At 35.8% G+C, this 22,243-nt stretch overlaps 1 protein-coding gene across 1 annotated transcript; it reads right to left on the bottom strand.

Annotated features, from left to right (window-relative positions):
* Window positions 1–4,705: 4,705 nt before the first annotated feature.
* Window positions 4,706–8,825, bottom strand: LOC107762249 (septum-promoting GTP-binding protein 1-like). The gene is made up of 6 exons (XM_016580597.2): window positions 8,202–8,825; window positions 7,540–7,660; window positions 7,290–7,386; window positions 7,150–7,189; window positions 5,831–5,914; window positions 4,706–5,075 (listed from the first exon to the last, which is right to left on the bottom strand). Exons 1-6 carry the CDS (start codon window positions 8,514–8,516, stop codon window positions 4,911–4,913), a joined length of 822 nt encoding a protein of 273 aa, XP_016436083.1. The 5' UTR covers window positions 8,517–8,825; the 3' UTR covers window positions 4,706–4,910.
* Window positions 8,826–22,243: the final 13,418 nt, after the last annotated feature.

The following is a 22,243-nucleotide window of genomic DNA, read 5'->3' as shown; positions in this document are numbered from 1 at the left end:
GCCATCAATAGCAACAGATGGTAGACGATTAATGAGGTGACATGCATATGTAATTGCCTCAGCCCAAAATTCTTTGCCCAAGCCAGCATTGGACAACATACACCGTACCTTCTCCAGTAAAGTCCGGTTCATACGTTCTGCCACTCCATTCTGTTGTGGTGCATTTCTGACAGTGAAGTGTCGGACGATGCCATCATTTTCACAGACCTTATTGAAATGATCATTTTGGTATTCACCTCCATTGTCTGTGCGAATACACTTGATCCTCCTGCCTGTTTAATTATCCACCATCGTTTTCCATTTGAGAAAAATTCCCAACACTTCATCTTTCCTCTTTATTGTATACACCCACACTCTTCGGGAAAAATCATCAACAAAGGTTACAAAATAGTGCTTCCCACCTAATGAAGGTGTTTTGGAAGCACCCCAAACATCAGAGTGTACATAATCTAAAATGCCTTTAGTATTATGGATCGCTGTACCAAATTTAACCCTTGTCTGTTTTCCTTTGACACAATGCTCGTAAAACTCCAAGTTGCAAGTCTTTACGCCTTTTAACAATCCTTGATTAGATAGAGCTTTCAAGGATTTCCCTCCAGCATGTCCCAAGCGCATGTGCCATAGCCTGGTTGCTTCTGCCTCTTTGTCATCACTGGATGTCACTGTTGCTGTCCCAATAACTGTGCTACCACGATAGCAGTACATGTTATTGTTCTTCCGATTGGCCTTCATTACCACTAGTGCACCGGAGCATATTCTCATCACTCCATTTTCTGCAATGATTTTGAACCCTTTTGATTCTAGGGCTCCCACAGAGATGAGATTCTTCTTCAAACCCGGTACATATCGAACATCTGTTAATGTTCTGATCATTCCATCATGGCTCCTTAATCTTATTGAACCAATGCCATATGAGGTAAGAGGGCTGTTATCCGCTGTGTGGATGACTCCATATTCTCCTTCTTGAAAATTCACGAACCAGTCCTTGTTGGGACACATATGATAGCTACAAGCCGAGTCCATCAACCATATGTCTGATGATGTTGATAACTCTGTTGTAACTAATGAGAAGTCTGAATCATCACAATCAGCTACATTTGAATCCATAATGGCCTTTCCATTGTTATGTCTGACCTTATTCTTCAACTTCGGACAGTCTTTCTTCCAGTGCCCCTTTTCTCGACAAAAGGCACATTCATCTTTGCTGGGTCTAGATCTCGACTTGGATCTTCCCTTCTTAGTCCTCGTTTGATTTTGAGGACGACCCCTCACAATTAGTGCTTCTCCTTCTCCGCCCTTCTGTTTTTCTCCCTTTCTTTGTTCATATCTGTACAAAGCCGAACAAACTTCTCTGAGAGAAATTTCGTCATTTCCATGGAGTAGAGTAGTTTCAAGGTGCTCGTACTCATTAGGAAGTGACCCCAACAACATCAAGGCCAAGTCACCATCATCAAAAGTTGCATCCATATTTTGCCAAATCTGTGACCAACTTATTGAAACTGGTGATATGTTCATTCATTGTGGTACCAAGAACATAGGTGAAACGAAACAGTCTCTTCTTCATGTACAATTTATTTTGACTGTTTTTCTTCAAAAATTTATCCTCTAGTGCTTTCCATAATTTACTTGCAGAAGTTTCCTTTGTTTATGGATATTTCTGCTCTCTAGCAAGATAGGATCGAATGGTACCGCAAGCAACACGATTGATAATTTTTCAATCTTCTTCTCCAATAATATCTGGCTTCTTTTCTTCAATGGCAAGATCTAGCCCTTGTTGAAAAAGAACATCTAAAACCTCGCCTTGCCACATCCCAAAATGTCCTGACCCGTCAAAAATTTCTACCGCAAATTTCGCATTTGACACAATTCTTGTCATAAGCGAAGATGCCAACGATGACGTATTATTGACACTTGATGTAGATTCTTCTTGTTTACTGACTCCCATTTTGACACAAATATTATTTAGTAGCTGACGACACAAATCAAGATTATTTCCTTTCTGGTGTGGAAGATCAGACTAAGCTGCAACCACCGAGCATACTCAGACAGAACCTTGACTCAGTTACCAAGATAGATCTTTTCTGATGTGGAAGATCAGACTATGCTGCAACCACAGAGCATACTTAGACAGTACCTTGGCTCTGATACCAATTGTTGCGGAAGCCAAATGTATATAGTGTGAATGAGTCACAACTACTATACCAAAAATTATGACAACCACTAAATAATAAACAAGACAATAAGACAACAATAAAAGAACACCAGAATTTACGAGGTTCGGCCAATTTGCTTACTTCCTCGAACACAATTAATATTTTATTCCACTCCAAAATTACAAATGAAATAATACTAAAGAGAGAAGATACAAATGCCTTAAAGAAGATAAAAAATGCAAATGAGAGGTGTGTTTAAATCCTAAACATTAGGCCTCCTTTTATAGGGTGAAATTCCCATTCAAAATTGTCATCCACCGATGTGGGACTTTTGCCAATTTCAACACAGGAAGCCGGTCGGCGTGCACAATTATGACGGCTCGACTTTCTCGTCGTTGTTGATCCAAGAACTGAAAGTTTGGACTTGAAATCCAAGAACGCCATGGCTTAGAAACACACTTGAATCGTAACAGAGAATTCACGGGTAATTTTGACAGAATAAGGCCAGCGATGTCGTCGGGTCCATCTGCCATATTACAATGTTATGAGAAAATAGAATAATGATAGTGCTTTCCTCCTCCCCCAACTTGAGAGAGGGGAATAAAAAATGGTGAAGTCTCCAATGGAGTTTTGGACAGAGAAAGAAAGAAGGAAGGACAAGGTGGCTAGGGTTTTCATTTGTTCTGAACTGACAAGTGCAAGTATGATACATGTGTTAGTTGGATTTTTAGCTCTAATTTTTTACTTAAAACCGGTCTAAATCACTTTTAATCTTGCTCAAATTTTATATATAGCCTTGTTTAGCCATTTTCAACCAATTCCAATCACACCCACTCGTTCAATCCAAACAAAAAAAGGAAGAGAGAAGAAACACGAAGTTGAAATATATTTTTTCTCTCTTAGTTTTTGCTAATCTTGCTCAAATTTTGTATATAGGCTCGTTTAGGTATTTTCAACTAATTTCAATCACACCCACTCATTCAATCCAATCAAAAAAAGAAGAGAGAAGAAAAACAAAGTTGAAATATAATTTCTCTCTCTTAGTTTTTGCTTCTGATTTTCTTTGATGTGAGATCAACCTTACCTTTTTATCCCACTGAATTTTTTTGCATAATTTACAAGAATTTTTGCAAAACTATGAGAGAAAAGAGAAGAGATGGAAGAAGAAATACAAGGAGAGAAAAGGGGTGGGAAGCCAAAATAAGCGTGTAATTTTTTTTGAGAGAAAATATAAAAGAGAGTAATTTTTTTTAGATTTGGCTATATAATGCCAATTATTTAGGGGTATCTTTGCCAAACATAATATAAGGCTAAAAAAGTGTCAATTCTTGTTATGTGTTGTTATAGGATCCATTTTTTCTACTTATTAAATACTACTCCATTTGTTTTGTAAGGAGGAATGGAAAATGCGTCCAGATTTTACTTTTGGGCCTTCTTGGTGAAGCTGTCCTTATGGGCCTACTCAGCTAAGTATGTAGAAATGACATCAGGTAACCACTCTAAAGGACTACTATTTATGAATGGTTCGAGCGGTAGTGATCGGCGACAATTGGTTGATGCTTGGTAGTTGGCGGTGGTGGTTTCAAATCGGAGTCACAATGGAAGTGCATCATGGTTATTGGTGGTTGGTCATCTATATATTTTTATAATAATATTATGTATTTTACCTATTTTTTATTAATTTTTATGCATTTTTATAATTTTAATTAGTTTTTATGTTACTTTTTTAATAAAAATATTTACTCTTTTATGTGTTATATTATTACTAGATATATTGAAAATTTTCTCCATTGTTTTTTCTATATTTATAACAATTTTTTTATTTTTTAGTATTTTATTATGTATTTTTTGTTTTATAATAAATATTTTTTAAACAAAATATTATTGTCCTGAATTTTAATTTTTTAGTTCAAATATTTGGGATTAAACAAAAATAAGTACTGGCTAATATCTAAATATATTCATTATTCTTGTATAGACGTAGGTGTGTATTGTGATGAATACATTGAATACACAGAAGGAAAATTTTAAATCATTCTTTGATTTTGACGATAAGGTGGGTTGCTCTGATGGTAAGCATCCTCCACTTCCAACCAAGAGGTTGTGAGTTCGAGTCACCCCAAGAGCAAGGTGGGGAGTTCTTGGAGGGAAGGATGCCGAGGGTCTATTAGAAACAGCCTCTCTACCCCAGGGTTGGGATAAGGTCTCCCCAGACCCCACTAGTGAGATTATACTGGATGGTTGTTGTTGTATTCTCTGATTTTGTCAAGTAATGTATGCTTAGGAGCATGTTTAGGTTTAGCAATAGATCAAAACTTATAATAATAGATGAAATTAATTGATACGTACTAGCCATTTATCGTTAGTATGTACATTTAGGCTATGATTGTCGTCCAGTAGGACCCTTAAATCCACGTATATATGTCTTAACCTTCCGGAGGTGTTCTAGCAACAAACATCTCTGCACTTCATTAAACTTTTCTATGTTGTCTACTAAAAATTACCTTCAACTTTCACTCCCAAAATTTTTAAAAAAAGGAAGAAAAAAAAAAAAGTGTGAATCCACAGTTTTACCAATTATCAAGAAAAAAAAAGGTGAAAAGGAATGCAATATTACAAGTTAAAGAATGCGCAACTCTTTTCTTCGTCCTGTTCTCCCTTTTTCTGGCAACGGCCAAAAGAAAAGAGTGTCAAAATGAGGTCTGTATCTACAACAGAATGTAACAGCAGCAGTAGGAAGAGCAGAGTAACTCTAATCTAGAAGTCAATAATTGGTTCACCAATAGTAAGATTCCTCTGGACAGTCCAAGGCAAGTTAAAGAGTTTTGCCATGATAAACTTGAAGATCTTATTCACATTGATGTTATGAGTTGCACTCGAGAAGAAGAGAGTTGCTTTCATTGCCTTTGCATATGCCCTTGCCTGCAGAAATACCATTTCACCAATTCTCAACATGTAAAATCAGAATATGATCTAATTATATCTCTATATAGTTTGAGCTGGTGGTTCTTTTGAACGCGTTCTAAACTCCTGATTCATATATACTATCCTACTAGCATTTGTTTTCTTGGGTTGGGGGAGGGGGGTCGGACCTTGTGGTTGGGCGGAGGATGACTATTACTCTCCTCACCAATGTTCTATAACTATAAGTCTATAACCCAAAGACAAGTTCCTTTCTTATTATTTATTTTTCTTTTAAAAAAAGGTTTTGAAATTAAAACAAGGAAATTCTGTTGATAAAGCAAATGCTATCACATTCTTTTCAGTTTATGCTTGTTTATGACGCCAACGCGAAAAGAAACTAGCATACAAAGGTTTGACGTTTGAAATCACCTGGCAAAGAGGAAAAGTGTACAAACATGAAGATATGGTAATTCGGAAGAAGAGAAAAGCTAGCCATGTTTACACGAAATCCATAAGTTTACCATGGTTAAGTAGTAAATTGAGATAGTTATAGATTAAATAATCTTGACTAGTAAAGGTGCATAAAGGCACGTGTCATGCGTTTGTTAGTTTGATATAAACATCTGTGTGTAGGTATTTTCTGTAATACACATTCAATTTCAAAGCTTTAAAATTCATCAAGTAATGATACATATACATAAGATTCTGGTATTTTTAATGATTTAGAAGAAAGATGAGGAATAAATTTAGTGCTATATTGATCAGATTTGTACCTGTGTCACCACAGTCCACTGAATGTCCAGTGGAAGCCGTACAAAATCATCAAATTTGGTCCCAATTAGTATGGGAATAGCAGTCTGTAGTTTTCAATTGTAGAAGCAAAAGATTAGACTTCTAGAAAAAGAAATTAGCTTAGCTAACAAGGCTTTTAAGTCTACAAATAATGCATATTTGAACACTAATGTTCCATCCATCATTATCTAGAAGAGCAATGGTAATCTTTACTATTCCCCGGGTCCATTTTAATTGATTTTTTTGCCCCTTTTTTGTGATCTACAATATTTAATTTTTTCAGATATCAAGAAGGAATTATTCTTTTTCCCAAAGTTGCCTTTGGAGTAAAGAGTCTTGGAGTATCTGTTATATCTTCAATGAACAAATTAAAGAAATAGTAAAGGTTAACATGGTCAATTTTATTGTTAATAATGTTAAAATGTGAATTCTTTAATATGTGTGAAAAAGGCCAAAAAGGCAATTAAAGTGGACCAGAAGGAGTAGTAATAGTCTAATACATACTCCCTCCGTCTCAAATTTATAATCATGGTTACTAAAAATAGTTGTCTCAAATTATTTGTCATTTTAGAAGTTCAAGACAAAATTGATTATTTTTTTCTTTTTTACCCTTAGTAATAATTGTTCTTGAAGATAGAGATAACACATAAATAGAATAAATATTCAATGAAAAGAGATTATATCTTAGGACATAAATAAGGTTAGAATAGTCTAATCCCTTTCCTAATTTCTTAAGAGGAGTGTAAAAGAGAAACACGACACATAATATGAGACGGAGGGAGTATTAAATCAGAATTTCATTGGTAAAGAACAACTGAACTAAGTGGTCATTTCATCATAATTGTTGTTTAATTCATTCTCAATAATTCTTCTTGAAAGTTAAAGCCAATCAAGTTTTGGTAATCACTAATAACCATTTAAGGTGGCATTAAGCTTCAATTATTCAAATCAAATGAGCCTAACTGATTAAGTTACTGAAGTACTACTCTAACTAATGTCATTGGCTACTTTTTTTTAAAGGAGTGAAAGTAGTTCCAACCACTTTCATTACTCAATTCCCTTTTAGCTTTACTTCAATGTATCAAACTATCAATAAAGCCCCAACCACTGTAGTTATATTGCTGTGGAGTACTACTACTTTTTTGTTTGGTGAAAAGAAAAGGAATATTTGCTACTGGCTAGTAAAAGTCTCATCCAACTTTTGCTAGATTTGTTAATAAGTAAATATAATTCTTGGTTCTAAAGTTTACTCCTTTTCAAGAAAACAACATTAATTTGAAACACAAGTCAAGTTTCGCACCTGATTCCACTTTCTTGCTTCACTATACCAACTTATCACACTGCAATTGCACAAAAGAGAAACGAAACCTTTTAATAACGGAGTTTAACTTCTCTGCATTAACAGCAGCATAACAAAGCTATCTGATTAAAGTGACATACTTGTTCAATGTACTCCGGCTAGTGAGATCAAACATAAAGAGAATGGCGACAGCATCTTTACAAGCAATTGGAATCTGATCAAGTGAGCTATGATCACCTACACCCAAGTTTGAAAATTCAAAACACAAATCATTCATTTCATTCAAGCTACAGTTACCACCTTAGAAGTGTCAAATTTGGCCAAAACTTAATAAAACAAGAACTCAAAATCAGCTAACCAGATTAAGGAATTAGAAATTAATGAACATACCTCCCACATCCCATATTCTAAATGCAATTCTTGCACCTCGTACAACTAAAGTTTTATCCATCAAATTCAGTCCGTTCATCTGCAAACATCTCTTTTCTTCTTCATCCCCTACATACTTAATCTGGGAAAAAGAAAATCCAAAAAAGTATCAGAAAAAGGTTGTTTCTTGGTTTAAGCATAAGAACAAACATAGTAACCGTAACGCCATAGAGTTTTAGACTTGTGGTCAGTAAAAAAAGGTCCTAGGAGATCATCAGAATTCAAATCTCACTAGAAAAAAAAAATGCCACACGGTGATTTTGTTCTCTATCTGCCTAAGTTTTGATCGACAATATTATTATATAGTTGTACCAGTAAGAGATAACATATACTTGATGGAGTATGAGTCGAGATGTGCAATAAACTGATCCGAATAATAATAACAGCAACACCAAAAAATAAACTAGCACGAGTGGGGTCTGGCTAGAGTAACTTGTACGTAGAGTTTCTGATAGAAACTCGACTCAGAAGAAAAAATAAAATCGCAATATCACCATAACACCAGCAAAATAATATGAAACCAAATCGAAAGAAACAACAGGATTATCCGAACACAGTTAGAAAAAAGACTAAAAGAGTAACAATAACATAGTAAGGCTAGAAAGAGATTAAGTTAAACTTACCACAAAACTAGTTTTACCAATGTGGCAATCACCCAAAATACTGATCTTCAAGGTAACTAAATCTGAATCACTATCATACCCACTACAAGTTGCAGTCAACGGATCATTTTCACCGTAGTACTCTTCACTTTCCTCCATTGACGGAGTTGCAGCTCTTCGAGACAAACGGCGGTACTTTCTTACCGGCGTCCGGCCAGTTGAGCAAATCAAAATTCTTTCCCAAATGAAACGAAAAAACTCTCTAAATATTGAAACTTTATCAAATATCTTCCACCTAATATTCACATGAACGATTTTCCGGCAGAGATTAGTCATCTTTCTGCTATTACTCTATGGATGTTTTGAGCCATATTGAGGAAAAATACATAGGAGCTAATTTTGGTTTCCACAATTTGGTAGTCTTCTTCTTTTTGGATGTTCTGTTTGGAACAATTTTCTATTTCGTTCACGACGCACGACAAAAAATTAAGAATGGGAAAATGTTGGGTTGTACTTGTGTTAGTAGTATGTATTTTGAGTTGGGCGGTTGACCGGTTTATGTGTGTTTTTTGGAATCTCCGGGAAATAGTCCAACTTGCCGGCTTCTTGTTCTTGATTTGAAGTGTAATTACTTGGACTTGGGTATTTAGGTCAATTGAGTTAGGCACTACCTACTATATATAGATGTTTTGTAGGGGTAGTTTGGTCATTAAATTTAAGGGTATCTTTTGGTAATGCAGCTTATATAAATAAATTGGATTAGATGAAGGTTAAAAAGTCAAGTGAGATGATTAAAATAATTGAAAAATAAAAAAAATATAATTTATATACACTGACAATATACATATCAATGTAATTATGTTTTAGCACATTACCAGCTTCTTGTTTTATGTTCCTTATTATTCTACAAATCAAGGATACATGTATTAGGTGAATTGATAGTGCAAAAATTAGTTTATAATGTTACAATAAAGAATTAAACTCAAAAAAGAAGTGGGAGAAAAAAATTGTATAAATAATGTTTTGCAATTTTGGCTTCTTTTAAACCAATAATATACTCGACCCTCGTGTCAATTATAAAATGGGAAACACGTAATCTACATATTTATTAGGCCACAATTAGTTTAAAGGGCTTGACGCTAGGAGTTATAATTAGTGAAGCATCTATAAGTAGCTTTATAGCTCATAGTTTGCTCTTTTAATGTTTTAAATGGAGAAAATTTAGAAGATAGAATGTTAAAGAAGAAGATACCTAAGATCAGAGAGAGCAAAGAGGAAACAACAAATGACAGAACACGATACTAATGATGATGTTATGTTGTGCTTTTGGAAGTTAATGGAAATTATTTATTTCGTGAGCAAAGCTTGGAAAAGGAAAACAATATTTGTGATGATCATCACTTTAAGCACAAGTATTATCTTAAGAAACATATTTCTGTTGCCTTGTTTGAATGTTAGCATTATCTTAATAAATTGTTTTTTTAATAACGTAGTTTCCTGCTTGTTTGCGCGTACTAGTTATATATCACTATTAAAAGTATCAAATAACTTTAGCAATCAAGGTTTAGACATATGAAATATATCTCCTAGTATTAAAATTCTAATACCTTATGAATTTTAACCATTTTATTAATCACTAGGCTAGGTCCTTAGAGCATCATAGAAAATCCTTCCCATCCTAGTCCTAGATAAAAAGATAAAAGCCATATGCATGTTTACTTAATAAATGAATGAAAGAATTATTTATACAATATATTTTTATTTTTCTTTGAGAGAATTTATATATACAATATATACATACTGATAGAAAGAAAGAAATGAAACACAGTCAAGATTTGATTGGTGGATACAGATCAAGAATATTTTAAAATTTGGCATGCCAAGGGAATAAAGTAATTAAAAGCTGCAAAATACCATCAGAATGACTTATACTTTTGTGCTTTTCTACAAAAGCATTTTGCTAGAATTAATAAAGTTCATTTGTGTGTTCTTGCCTTTTCCCTGCTAAAGAGGTCCAGAAGTCTTTTAAATCAACAAATCTCGATCTTGTCTCTGGTATAAATTGATCAAGTTAGATCCCAACCAAAGTGGACAAGAATAATCTAATTACATAAGTTTATTCCGTTTAAGTTTCAGTTTGAGGCGGAGTTAGGTTGGCGAGGTTCATCGTCAAAAATTATATTTTATATATAAGATTAATTTTTTTTTCTCTCATATATATATATATTAAATGTTGAACCTTTTAATTTATTAGCGTATTTGCTTTTTAAATTTTTTTAATATCTTCGATATAAATCTTACTTGCCACTGATACTTTCAGCTTATAACGTAAATGGGGTGCCTAAGCTTAAAAGTAACCAATTGTTTGTTTTGAATTTTGATTCTGTAACGTAGTTTTTACGCACCTTTATTTTGCCCCTTCAAATTTAGAATTGTGAAATTCTAGAAGCCGCTACTAAGTAGGCGTTTGGACATAAAAATTATAATTAAAAAAATAGTATTTGGAGTTAAGTTAAAAAATTATATTTGGAATTTGAAATTATGTTTAGACATGTATTTTACTTGAAAAAATATTGCAATTTTGTGAGTGATAAAACAAAAATTTCTGAAAATTTTGATAAACTCATTTTCGATTTTTTTTCAAAAACTTATAAAATTTCATGAACAAACATGCTTTTAAAAAATAATTCCAAAAAAAAAAATATCTATGGATAAACGGATCCTAATTATCGGACTAAACAAACAAGTGGAAAAGCCGATGTCTTTATCAACTTCGTAACGAATACGACACGAATTTTACGTGGCGTTCTTCAATCTTATCATTAAACAAAATACACAAAATTGACAATCCATATTCCAATTATCTAAACAGAAAAATAATTCATGCATATAGTATATAGAAATAGAATTTAGGTAGAAGGAGTGATCGTGAAGAATCTAGCATGCCACAGGTGCAATTATTAATGATTATAACTGAAGACGACCTTGTCATTTGGGTTATCATATTTAATTTGATTCCCACAGTACCAAGAATGATTTGTTAAGAATGTTTTTTTAATCTGTATTTGTTAAATTCATTTTAGGAGTAGGATAGGTATTCAACCCTCCAAGGGTGGACGTTGGTTGCCATTTAAACCACCTAACTCATTACATATATATAAAAGTCATTGTGTTGGGTGCAAGCCTGCAAGATTTTGGAAATTGGAGAAAATTAAGAAAGATAAGTAGTGACACCAAACCTAAAAGAATAATTTACCAAAAAAGTCTGGGGTGGGAAATTTCTGTTATTCAGTATCTATACTGGTTAAAAATATTATGTATTTATGCATGCACAAAAGCTTTAAGAAATATGAATCGCTATATTATTTCTCTTTTGTGATGGACGATGATCATGAATTGATGAGAAATCTTAAATTTGTAATTTTATCCTTTTTCTTCTTAATATTCTAACAATATGCATTCAAAATAATAGTTGGAATAATTCTAATTTAGGTAGGTCGTCGTTTAATTTTCTTTTAACTCTCTTTAAGTATGTTTAAAATATCATAAGAACTCAAGCGACTGAATATGAAATGCGGACTGTCGCTAGAAGAAATCAAAGACAATTAGTTTATTTCTAATAGGTAAGTGATATTCGACTTAAAGTATGTGTATTTATATGCATGTCGCCTCGCATTTTACTCGTATTTTGTGGAATTTGGAGGTGTAATGTAATGATTTGTTCTAATTCGTAGCATTTTTATGTGTAGGAGTCACCGGAGGCAATATAGGACGAAAGTGCACGATTTGAAGCAAAAAGGGAACAAAACGAAAAATGAGCCAATGTAGTGCCCCGGGTAGCGTGGGGCACTACCCGTGTTACAGTTTACAGATGCAAAACTTTTTCGGTGCCAGGGCTAGCGCCCCACGCTACACTGGGCGCTGGGTGACGGGAAGTCTCCTATTTCGCGTCAGACAAGGTTATTTCGGCCCTGCACACCCTCGAATTATATAAAAGTGGTCCTAAACCTATTTTGGAGGGAGGAAAAATGTTTTCGAGAGGAATGTTTGACCCAGGGAGAGCAAGGAGACACCGTGGAGGCCAGATTTTATCTTTTCTTCCGACAAACTTAGTATTCTTTATGTTTCTTTAGATGATTTGTTGTTTGGCTACCATGTCTGTGGAGCTAAGCTTCTCGTTCTAGGGTTATGGTTCTTTCATGACTATTATAGTTTGGATATTTATTTTGGGTTTCTTGATTATCATATTAGTTTATTTATTCAATCCTGAACTTAATTATTTGATTGCTTGATCGCCAGTTAAATACTATCTACGAATCTAGAGATGGACTCGAAAGTGGAAACTCTAGATTGCATATAGGATTGAGTAGAGCAAGTTCTTGAACCTGGGCATCGAGGAATGAATTCAAGGTTAGGATAGACATATACCTAATTGTCTTGGTTGGTTGATGTACATGATTTATAAATGTGATCAAGTTAGTTCTAATTCCATAGACATATAGACGTTAGGTTAGCTTAAATAGGCGAGTAAGAACTCGACAGATTCTTACGAGCAATATTTACCTTGTCAACCAATAAACTAGATAAATTAGTTAGTCAATTCATTTGAAGAAAATAATAGGAATGTTAGATAGGCCATAACCCTAGATCGTTTTCATTACATTGATAACATAAGAATCTGTTTTTCCTTTGTTCATAGGTCATTATTTGTTTTCTTTTTATTTTAATTAAATTGGAGTCATATACTCATAGGTTTAATTCTAGTTTAGATAATTAGGATAGTCTAATTAAGTTAAAAGTTAATCACAAATATTCATGGGTTCGACATCCAACTTTTAGTCACTTTATTACTTGATAACCGAGTATACTTGCGTGTGCATTTGGCCGCGACAAGTTTTTGGCGCCGTTGCCAGGGATTTAGAATTAGCCATTTTTCTAGATTAGACATTTTCTTTTATCTTTCCAAGTTTTTTTTTGTAAATATTTTTATTTTTATAACTATTTAATTTTTCTTTTAGAGTGTTTCTAGTTCTTTCAGCATGACACATGGGGATGAAATATATAGAGGTAAGATTATGGATGAAGACACTTGATTGACGGAAGACTTTTATGGCTCGTCTCTTTGGGCTTGTCATGACATGAACTCTGGGAAGTCTTAATTTGAATATGAGAGTAAGGGTTGGTATTGGGACGAATATTCTCGATTAAGGGAATATGCGGAAGGACGTTGTCTTCTAACAAAGTTGGTAAATGATTGCTCGAAAGAGAGAGTTGAACTTGCACAAGAAATTGGCAGATTTGGCTTGGCTTTGCACAACTTGGATGCAGATTTTCGTACAAAGGTTGATGCGTGCAACGCCCAACAATTTAATGATGAGTTATGTGATGCTGAAGAAAATCTTCTATACTAAATTGAGGAGCTATAAGAATACCAATCATCAGACCATGTTTTTCTTAAGGACGCCAATGTTGAGGAGTGCTCTAGAGTCATGTGAGGGAGTAGATAACATTACTTTGGGAGACTTGAGCGTGTGTATATATAGGGATATAAATAGTAGTACAATTCATGAGTTATGATGCATTAGACCTCATTTCAATCATTTTTCCACATTATGTTTAGATAGTAAAATAGTAATCGATCCATCTGAGCCTATGGGGGAGTCAAAGAGTGAGGATGAGAGTACCTATATTCTTGAATTTGTTGTGCCAAAAAGTAAAAATTACATTCGTCATCTAAAGGCCAAGAAGTGCAGAGAGAAAAAATTATTGCTTGGCGTAGTTATCTTTGTAGCCCCACCAAAGAAGCATAGCCGCAGACATGATGCCTTATTAGGGGTACAATTCATAAGTTCAAGGTGGAGGAAAAAGTCATTCACGTCGTCCCACAACGTTAAATTAAGCGCTTGTTGGGAGGCAACCTAGCTTTATTGCTTTCTTTTATTTTTGTTTATTTTTTATTTTATTTTATTTTTATTATTTTTGTAGTGTTGTTTTATGTTGTAGGATTATGAGTATAGGAAACAAGGCCATAAGATGAGCAAAAGCAAGTAGATGAATGGAAATAGTATGAGGTACCCGCACAAAGGACCATCCTTGGGAGAAATCTGAGAACACCGTGAGCTGCTTGTGCTTCGGCCTTTGGCTTTTCAGGGAGTTTCTTGTCCACACGCATTATTTTTTACTTTATTTATGCATTGGGGATACTACACTCTTTTAAGCGTGGGGTGGAGAATTACTCTAGATAATTAGTAGTATTATATTAGTATGTTAATTTTTTATTTTTGATAATAGTTTCATATTTTTGTTTTTATAGTAGTGTAAGTATTTTAGGTTCTTAATTTTAAAATTTAAAAAAAAATAAAAAAAACTAGAAAATATTGGACTTTTCCCGATGATGGATATCCTAGACAATTTTCTTGAGGGATTAAAGTCTAGCAAAAAAATTGGAAAATAGAAAAATTCAAAAATATGTCTTTTAATTTTTTATGTAGTAATAATCCCCAATGGGTTTTTTTGTGCCTCGATTCTTTTCTATGGGATGTAGTTTGAATCGAGTCATAATATTATTTATTTTTTTAGAGTAGATTAGGATTTAGGGAATAAATGGAGGAAAAAAAATGAGATTCCTAGGCGCATTTGACTTATTTGATAGTAGCATATTTAAGATTTAGCATGTGTAGTATCTTTCGTCTGTGTCAAAATTTTATGATGCCTTGATGAATTGAATAGCATGTTTTACGACGCCTATGTCTCGTTTTTTTGACGTATGTTCACTTTGTGCTTAATGCTTAATATTTTGTGGCTCCGTGAATACTTGCATTAGTTTGAGACTCGGAATGGGACCGTCCTTAGTGAGTCATGTGTCATGTGTGGTGAGTTCTTTTTGTGTAGTCCATGTATGGTAATTGAGTATAGAAGTTGACCGATATGTGAGTTGAAGCGAAATTTGAGGTGATATTCGGTTTGAAAAATAAATTTAGGCTATCTTTGATCTTTTTAAAATTAATACTATCACTAATAAAAATTTATCCCTAGTTAGCTTTTTTGAGCCTGTAGACATTTTGTTTGGCACCCGCATTACAAGTCTATATATACCCTTTTTTGTTCTTAATTGATACTATTTTGATTCTCTTAAAGCACTTGAATTTGTGAAATGTGCGCTAAAAGAAGTAAGAAGGGACTAAGTGTGGGATGACTTTTGAGTGGAACCGATGAAATGAAGAAAAGTGCATTTGTTTTGTAAAAGAATATGCCACTAGTGGAGATTGTAAAAGAAAAGAAAAAATAGTTGAAAAAAAGAGAAAAAAGAAGAAAAAGAAAAAAAAAATTATATGAATAAATATCTTGTTTTTGCTAGTGGGGTGTAAATGACGATAGTGCTTAAAGAAAAATGAAAAAAATTTGGGGGTGATATTTTTTGTGAAGTTGACGTTGGATTGAGGAAATTTGCGCTTAAAATTAATTTTGTGATGTGTTAAACTGCTTAGTAGGGAGAACTACTATTTCTAAATATATCCTACCCGTCTCTTAGCTCACATTACAACCACAGAAAAGTCCTAATTGATTTTAGATCGAGTGAGCTTACATTAGTAGAGATTTACATTATGAGCAAGCATATGGTACCAATTGCATGCATGTGACTTCTTTTGGGAGAGTGAGCAATTTTCTTTGATATATGTGAATCTTTAAAATCTATTTGAGCATTTGATTTGAATGTGTGGATTCAACTTATTCTCTTGTTCTTGTTGTGAGGGCACATGGTTTCACGAGGGAAAGGTAACGTTATTAAACTTCTCTATGATGTTGGGTGTTCAGCCATGAGTACATTGTGGCATTGAGTCAGTTTTTTAAGCTAAGATTGTTGTGAGCATGTTGTCTTTGTTTGAATATTTTTGAAGAATGGCATAAGCAAAGGGAAGTGTATGTGATTACATATGCTAGAGTTTAATTATTGTTGTCAACCATGGCTATTGGTATAGAGTGTTCAAAGATAGAGTAATTTATTGGTTGACTCAAGAACGAGCAACATCTAAGTGTGGGGTGTTGATATTCAACTTAAAGTATATATATATATATATATATATATATATATATATATATATATATATATATATATATATATGCATATATACTTGAATTTTACTCACATTTAGTGGATTTTGGATGTGTAATATAATAATTTATTCTAATTCGTGGTATTTTTATGTGTAGGAGTCACCAGAGGTAATATGGGACGAAAGTGCACGATTTGAACCAAAAAGAGAACAAAATGAAAAGATAGGCCAGTGTAGCGCCCTGGGTAGCGTGGGGCACTACCCGTGGCACAATTTACAATTGCAAAAATTTCCCAGCGCCAGGGCTAGCGCCGCACGCTACCCTGGGCGCTGGGTGACGGGACGTCTCCTATTTCGCATTGAACACAGTTATTTTGGCCCTACACACCCCAACTTATATAAAAGGGGCCCTAAACCTATTTTTGGGGAGGGGGAGGGGGGCATTTTCAGAGAGGAACTTTTGACTCAGGGAGAGCAAGGAGCCGATGCGGAGGCCAAATTTCATCTTTTCTTCCGCCAAACAGTAATTTTTATATTTCTTTGGATGATTTGTTGTTTGGCTACCATGTCTATGTGGAGCTAAACTTCTCGTTCTAGGGTTGTGGTTCTTTCACGGCTATTATTATTTGAATATTGATTTTGGTTTCTTGATTATCATATTAGTTTATTTATTCAATCATGAACTTAATTATTTGATTGCTTGATCACCAATTGAATACTATCTACGAATATAGAGTTGGACTCGAAAGTGGGAACTCTAGATTGCATATAGGATTAAGTAGGGCAAATTCTTGAAACAGGCATCGGGGAATGAATTCGCCGTTAGGATTGAGATATACCTAATTACCTTGCTTGGTTGATGTATATGAATTATAAATGCATTCTTATTAGTTCTAATTCCATAGAAATATAGGCGCTAGGTTAGCTTGAATAGGCGAGTAAGAACTCGACAGATTCTTATGAGCAATATTAATCGTGCCAACCAATAAACTAGATAAATTAGTTAGTCAATTCAATTGAAGAATACAATAGGAATGTTAGATAGACTATAACCCTAGATCGTTTTCATTATATTGATAACATAAGAATCTGCTCATCCTTTGTTCAGAGTTCATTATTATTATTATTTTAAATTAGATTATAGTCATATACTTTTAGGTTTAATTCTAGTTTAGATAATTAGGATAGTCTAATTTAATTAATAGCTAATTACAAGTGCTCGTGGGTTCGACATCCGACTTTTAGTCACTTTATTATTTGACGATCGCGTGTGTGTGCGTTTAGCCGCAACAAGTGCCTCGTTAATCATACTAGCATGGACAGACTTTTTGTAGTACAAGAAACGAAAGACCTCGGACCCCTACTCCTCAATTTGGGAACTCAACTTTTAACAAAAGTTTATTATCGATTTTTTTTCTAATGGTCAATTTCAATTTTAAAATTGAAACTTGCAGAAAGATTTAGACATATATTGAAACATAAGGCCAAAATTTTCTATACAGACTAGTTGTTCGTTTTTGTTTTTTGGTATATATTTTGGTTATGTAACTAACAATTACATTCCTCCTCCAACGATATAAAGAGTATAGTTAGATTGATACACTCTATCCATCCTAATTTACGTGAAAGTGTTCGAATTTCGAGAGCAAATTATGTTTTGAACCTAGTTTTTGTATATATCTCTTAGACAATTCAAGTTATTAATTGTTATAACTTATGTAATACTTTTTTGTGTAGTTTCTAAACATTTTAATTTTATTTGAAAAAATATAAAAGATTTAAGGTACACATTCGTTTAATTCAGGTCATAGAGTATCGAAATTAAATCTTTTCTTAACATGTTTGAAATGCGAACCTAGATGTAAAACAAATTTATACTTTCAATCAAAATCGAATAGTTACTCTCTAGAACTTTGTTTACCCGAAAAATGGATAGAGTTGAATTTATACGTAGTTCTAAGGGTACGCGGTATAACTTGACGCAAATCGTATAAGAGGAAATATCGAATATTGACTATCAAGAATGAAAATACAAACAAGGTTGAAGGGATGGTGATTTATGAGTAAGCAAGATAAAAATAATGTATAAAGCTCAAAATGATAATCTCTCAATATAGAGCATATGCACAGTATCTGAGTTCTGGTGTCTTAATGTCTCAATGCCCCCCTTAAAGAGATAATAGCCATCCTTCTTATAGTTGGGGATCTTACTTTAGATATAATTAAAAATACATAGTGGGGAACCATGATAAATCAACTTTCCCCTTTTTTCTGCCGAGATTCTCTCCTTTAGTGCGGTTGCAACGACTCTTGTCTATAGGCTCAATATTGACTTAATCTCGATACTGAATCGAGCTCGATCTTGATTCGAGCTCGATTTTGACTCGGGGCCCGGTATTGATTCGGGCTCAGCATTGGTCGGTCTTTGGCTCTCGAGATCGATAACGTTTCTTCGCATCATGGTTCGACTTGGATTCTAGTTCGATAATGACTTCGAGCTCGGTATTGATCTGTCCCTGAAACTCGAAGCTAGGTAACCCGGCTTCGGATCTTATCCCGAAATTATGAAGACGCTCTTCGGTCTATTATGTTCCCATCTCGACCAATCGTATGAAGGCCGAAATCGATTTCGACCGTATACAGATAGTCCCCTCGTTTCTCAGGAAGGATGTGGCGAGAAACGATATGATTTTTCAATGGCTCGATCAGATATACATTGACGTTTGCTTCGAACCCGACCATGACGTACGTGATAGCTGTCCCGTCGGTTTCGTTTACCAAGGTATTAAATGCGTGTCAGACGGTGGTCGGCCACTGCTGATATTGAACCGTCATTCCCCAATCTATAAATAGCTTATCTTTTTACCATTTATCACTTTTACATCTCCAGTTTCCAAATTTTCTAAGCTCTTTCTCGCATCGTCTGAGTTTATCTGCAAGCCTGTGATTTTTATTGCAAAATATTCCTTCTATGGTTTTCACTGCAAAACCTTTCTTCAAAACACCACATCTTTGTCATATATTTCTATTCTCGATCTTCAAAATCAAAATGGTGAAAACATCAAAATCCATTCCTCAAAAAGAAAAAGCTTCTTCTTCACAGCATGTCGCCGCCAAAACACCAGTGGAGCCACGGCCTGAGGAGTGTGTTCCCGGGGCGTGTGTTCTTACCTCCGATTTTAAAGTTGACAAAGTCTCGTCGGTTCCCGACCGATGCGAGCCAGTATCTAGGTATCTATGTTCGATAACCGAGGGGCATCTCGAACAGATAAGGAAAGATTGCAACTGGGAGAACAAAGAAGTGGTAATTCCGTCTCCCGAAGAAGATATTACTACTCATGTGAAAGGGTTTTTAAGTGTGTATACTTACCCTTTCACGTTAGGTCCTCTCGACCCTATTATCATTGATTTTTGCCGTCAATACCAAATAACCCTAGGCCAAATCCATCCTTCTTCTTGGTGGATCGTTATTGTGATCTGTTTCTTTGAGAACAAAATCGAGGGGTGCCTTTCACCCTCGACCACCTCATTCGATTGTATAGCCCCCGCCTCTTTCGAGGCAGGTTAATAAAACTTCAGCGTTAGGGCTACTAAGTTTCTGTTTTCGAGCATAGACGAGGACAAGGATTGAGGCTGGATGGGTAGGTTCATTCGAGTGAAGACTTCGGACCTAATACCGGCCGAGAAGATGCCATTTTCCGAGAAGTGAAATATGAAGCGTAAGTGTAACTCCGTTGTTATCTCTTATTATTTTTTCCCTTCATTTCTTTCTCACTGATATCCCATTTTTGTGATGCAAAGGTACCTTGGATGCCCGATACAGTTCGTGACCTCAAGAGCTGGGTACGGGACCTGGCTTCGACCTCTACATATGTCGAGCGCTCATGGCGTGATTTGTCAAAGGGACGATGGGAGGCCAAAAATCATGGTAAGCCTCTTTCTCGTATCTTTGATAGTTCGAACGAAGTGTTTTCCATACACTTAATCAATTCATTTGTGTGTAGGCCTGGTCAAAGATGCAGTTTTGAGGCCCCCGCCCGGCGAGAAAGAGGCTTCGGCCTTTGTTCCAAAATAGGTGAAGGATAATAAGAGAAAAAGGGCCTCTACTTCCAAAGATACAAAACCTAAGACGAGGACAACTCGTAAGCCGAGAAAGAATACTATCCATTTGACCGAAGAATCAGTTCGACGTCTAAGGGATGAAGATGAGGAAGAAGAATACGACGGGTCCGTACTGGTGGCCCGAGTGAAGAAAGCCATTGATGCCTCAACGGTAGCTGGATCGATGGTGGCTTGTGTGTCTCCGCCTCGAACTGAGGCGGTATCGGAGAAGGATTCGGGCAAAGTACACGAGTTAATGGAGGTTGGGGATGCCTCCCACCGAAGTCGACAACCGGTGGGTATATCCAAAAGGGCCGATCCTGAAGCTCTCCGAACCCAGGAGAACGCCCCAAGCGACTCGCTTGGGGCAATAGTAATCGAAGACTCGCCTACTCTCCCCGCCTTTTCCGATGGGGCGATTCGAGAGGCCCACGCTTTGGGGGCCCTCGAGGTAGACGGTCCTCACGAGGGAGAGGACCCTTTTTGTGATCTATTTTTCGGTATCGAGGATGATGCCAGCCCTAGTGATGCATTGGGTCTTTTCCACAAAGTGCAGTAGACTCTGAATCGGGTAAGCCTTAACTCACTTCGTTGGTACCACCTTCATGTTTGCTTTTCTTTTCTAACTTCTTTTCTTCTTTCTTCGTAGGCTGCACCGGTTCATCGAGAAGTGTGTTCTCGATCTTGAGCTGAGCTGCGCTGGTACGAAGCAGACCTCCGACGAGTCACGAAAGAGAGGAACACCCTTAGACTCCTCTTCGGGCAAAGGGAAGAAGAAATCTAGGACCTCCGAACTGAGTTGGCCAAGGCTTATCAAGACCAGACCGACCTAACCGAGCAGGTAATGATAATCTTAAAAACCCATAGGCTCGCTTCTAGAACAATGGCTAATATTTTGATCTTACAGTTGCATCAGAAGCTTGAGGTGATTGGGAAGTTTCGCGAGGAGGTCAATATGATAAGGGCGGAGACCATGGGATGGAAAGATGGTATGGACCATCTCGCCGCAGAAAAAGAAACTGCTCGAGCCCAATTATCATCTGCCGAAAACAAACTTCAAGTCATGAAGTAGAAGAGCTCGGTCCAAGTAAGAAAAATAGAGGAGCTCGAGGCTCGGTTGGCCTCCGAACTTGCCAAAGCCAAATCTGATGCTGAAAAAACAAAGGCCAATGCGGATGCATTCGTGGCTGTCTATCGGGCCGACGCTGAAGCCACTCAGGTACAAGCAAGAGAGGCAGCCGAAACCGCTAAAACTCGAGCACATTGGGCTGCTGAACTTTTCAAATGCCAATCTCGGAGGGAAACCCTCGAGGAGATCCATCTCGAGGTTTCGATCTCACCGAAGAGATAAAAATGGCTAAAGAGCTCGAAGCCGATGCTGAAGCATTGGCTCCCGATGATGACGATGATGATGATGGGAGCAAGAATGGGTATGAGAGCAGGGAGGAGCCCGATGGAGAAGAGACCGGCTCCGGAGATAACCAGGAGACTTAGAGTTTTTTCTATTTTTTGTAAACACTCTTGAATATATATAAAGATCTTTTCCTTTCCCGACTTGTTTCTATTTTATTTTCTGCCTTGTGAAGATCTTGTTTCATTCATGCCTTATGAAAGTTTTCATAAGTTCGAGGCTTTAGACAATTTGATCGAATTCGGACCTTTATAGTCTTTATAACCGAGTGGGTGTTTGCTCAAACTTGAAGCGGTGTAGCCCACATGCTTTATGGTTGAGTTAGTGCTTTGCTTGAACTCGAAGTAAGGTAGCCCGTAGACTTAATAGTCGAGTGAGTGTTTTTCTCGAACTCGGAATAATTGTTAGCCCTTAGGCTTAGTAGTCGAGATAATTGTTAGCCCTTAGGCTTAGTAGTCGAGCGAGTGATTGCTCGAACTCAAGATAATTGTTAGCCC

This window comes from Nicotiana tabacum, chromosome 2 (genome assembly GCF_000715075.1).
Source record: "Nicotiana tabacum cultivar K326 chromosome 2, ASM71507v2, whole genome shotgun sequence".
NCBI lineage: Eukaryota > Viridiplantae > Streptophyta > Magnoliopsida > Solanales > Solanaceae > Nicotiana > Nicotiana tabacum.
The sequence above is the reverse complement of the archived record's forward strand: the minus strand, read 5'-3'. Positions and strand labels throughout refer to the sequence as shown.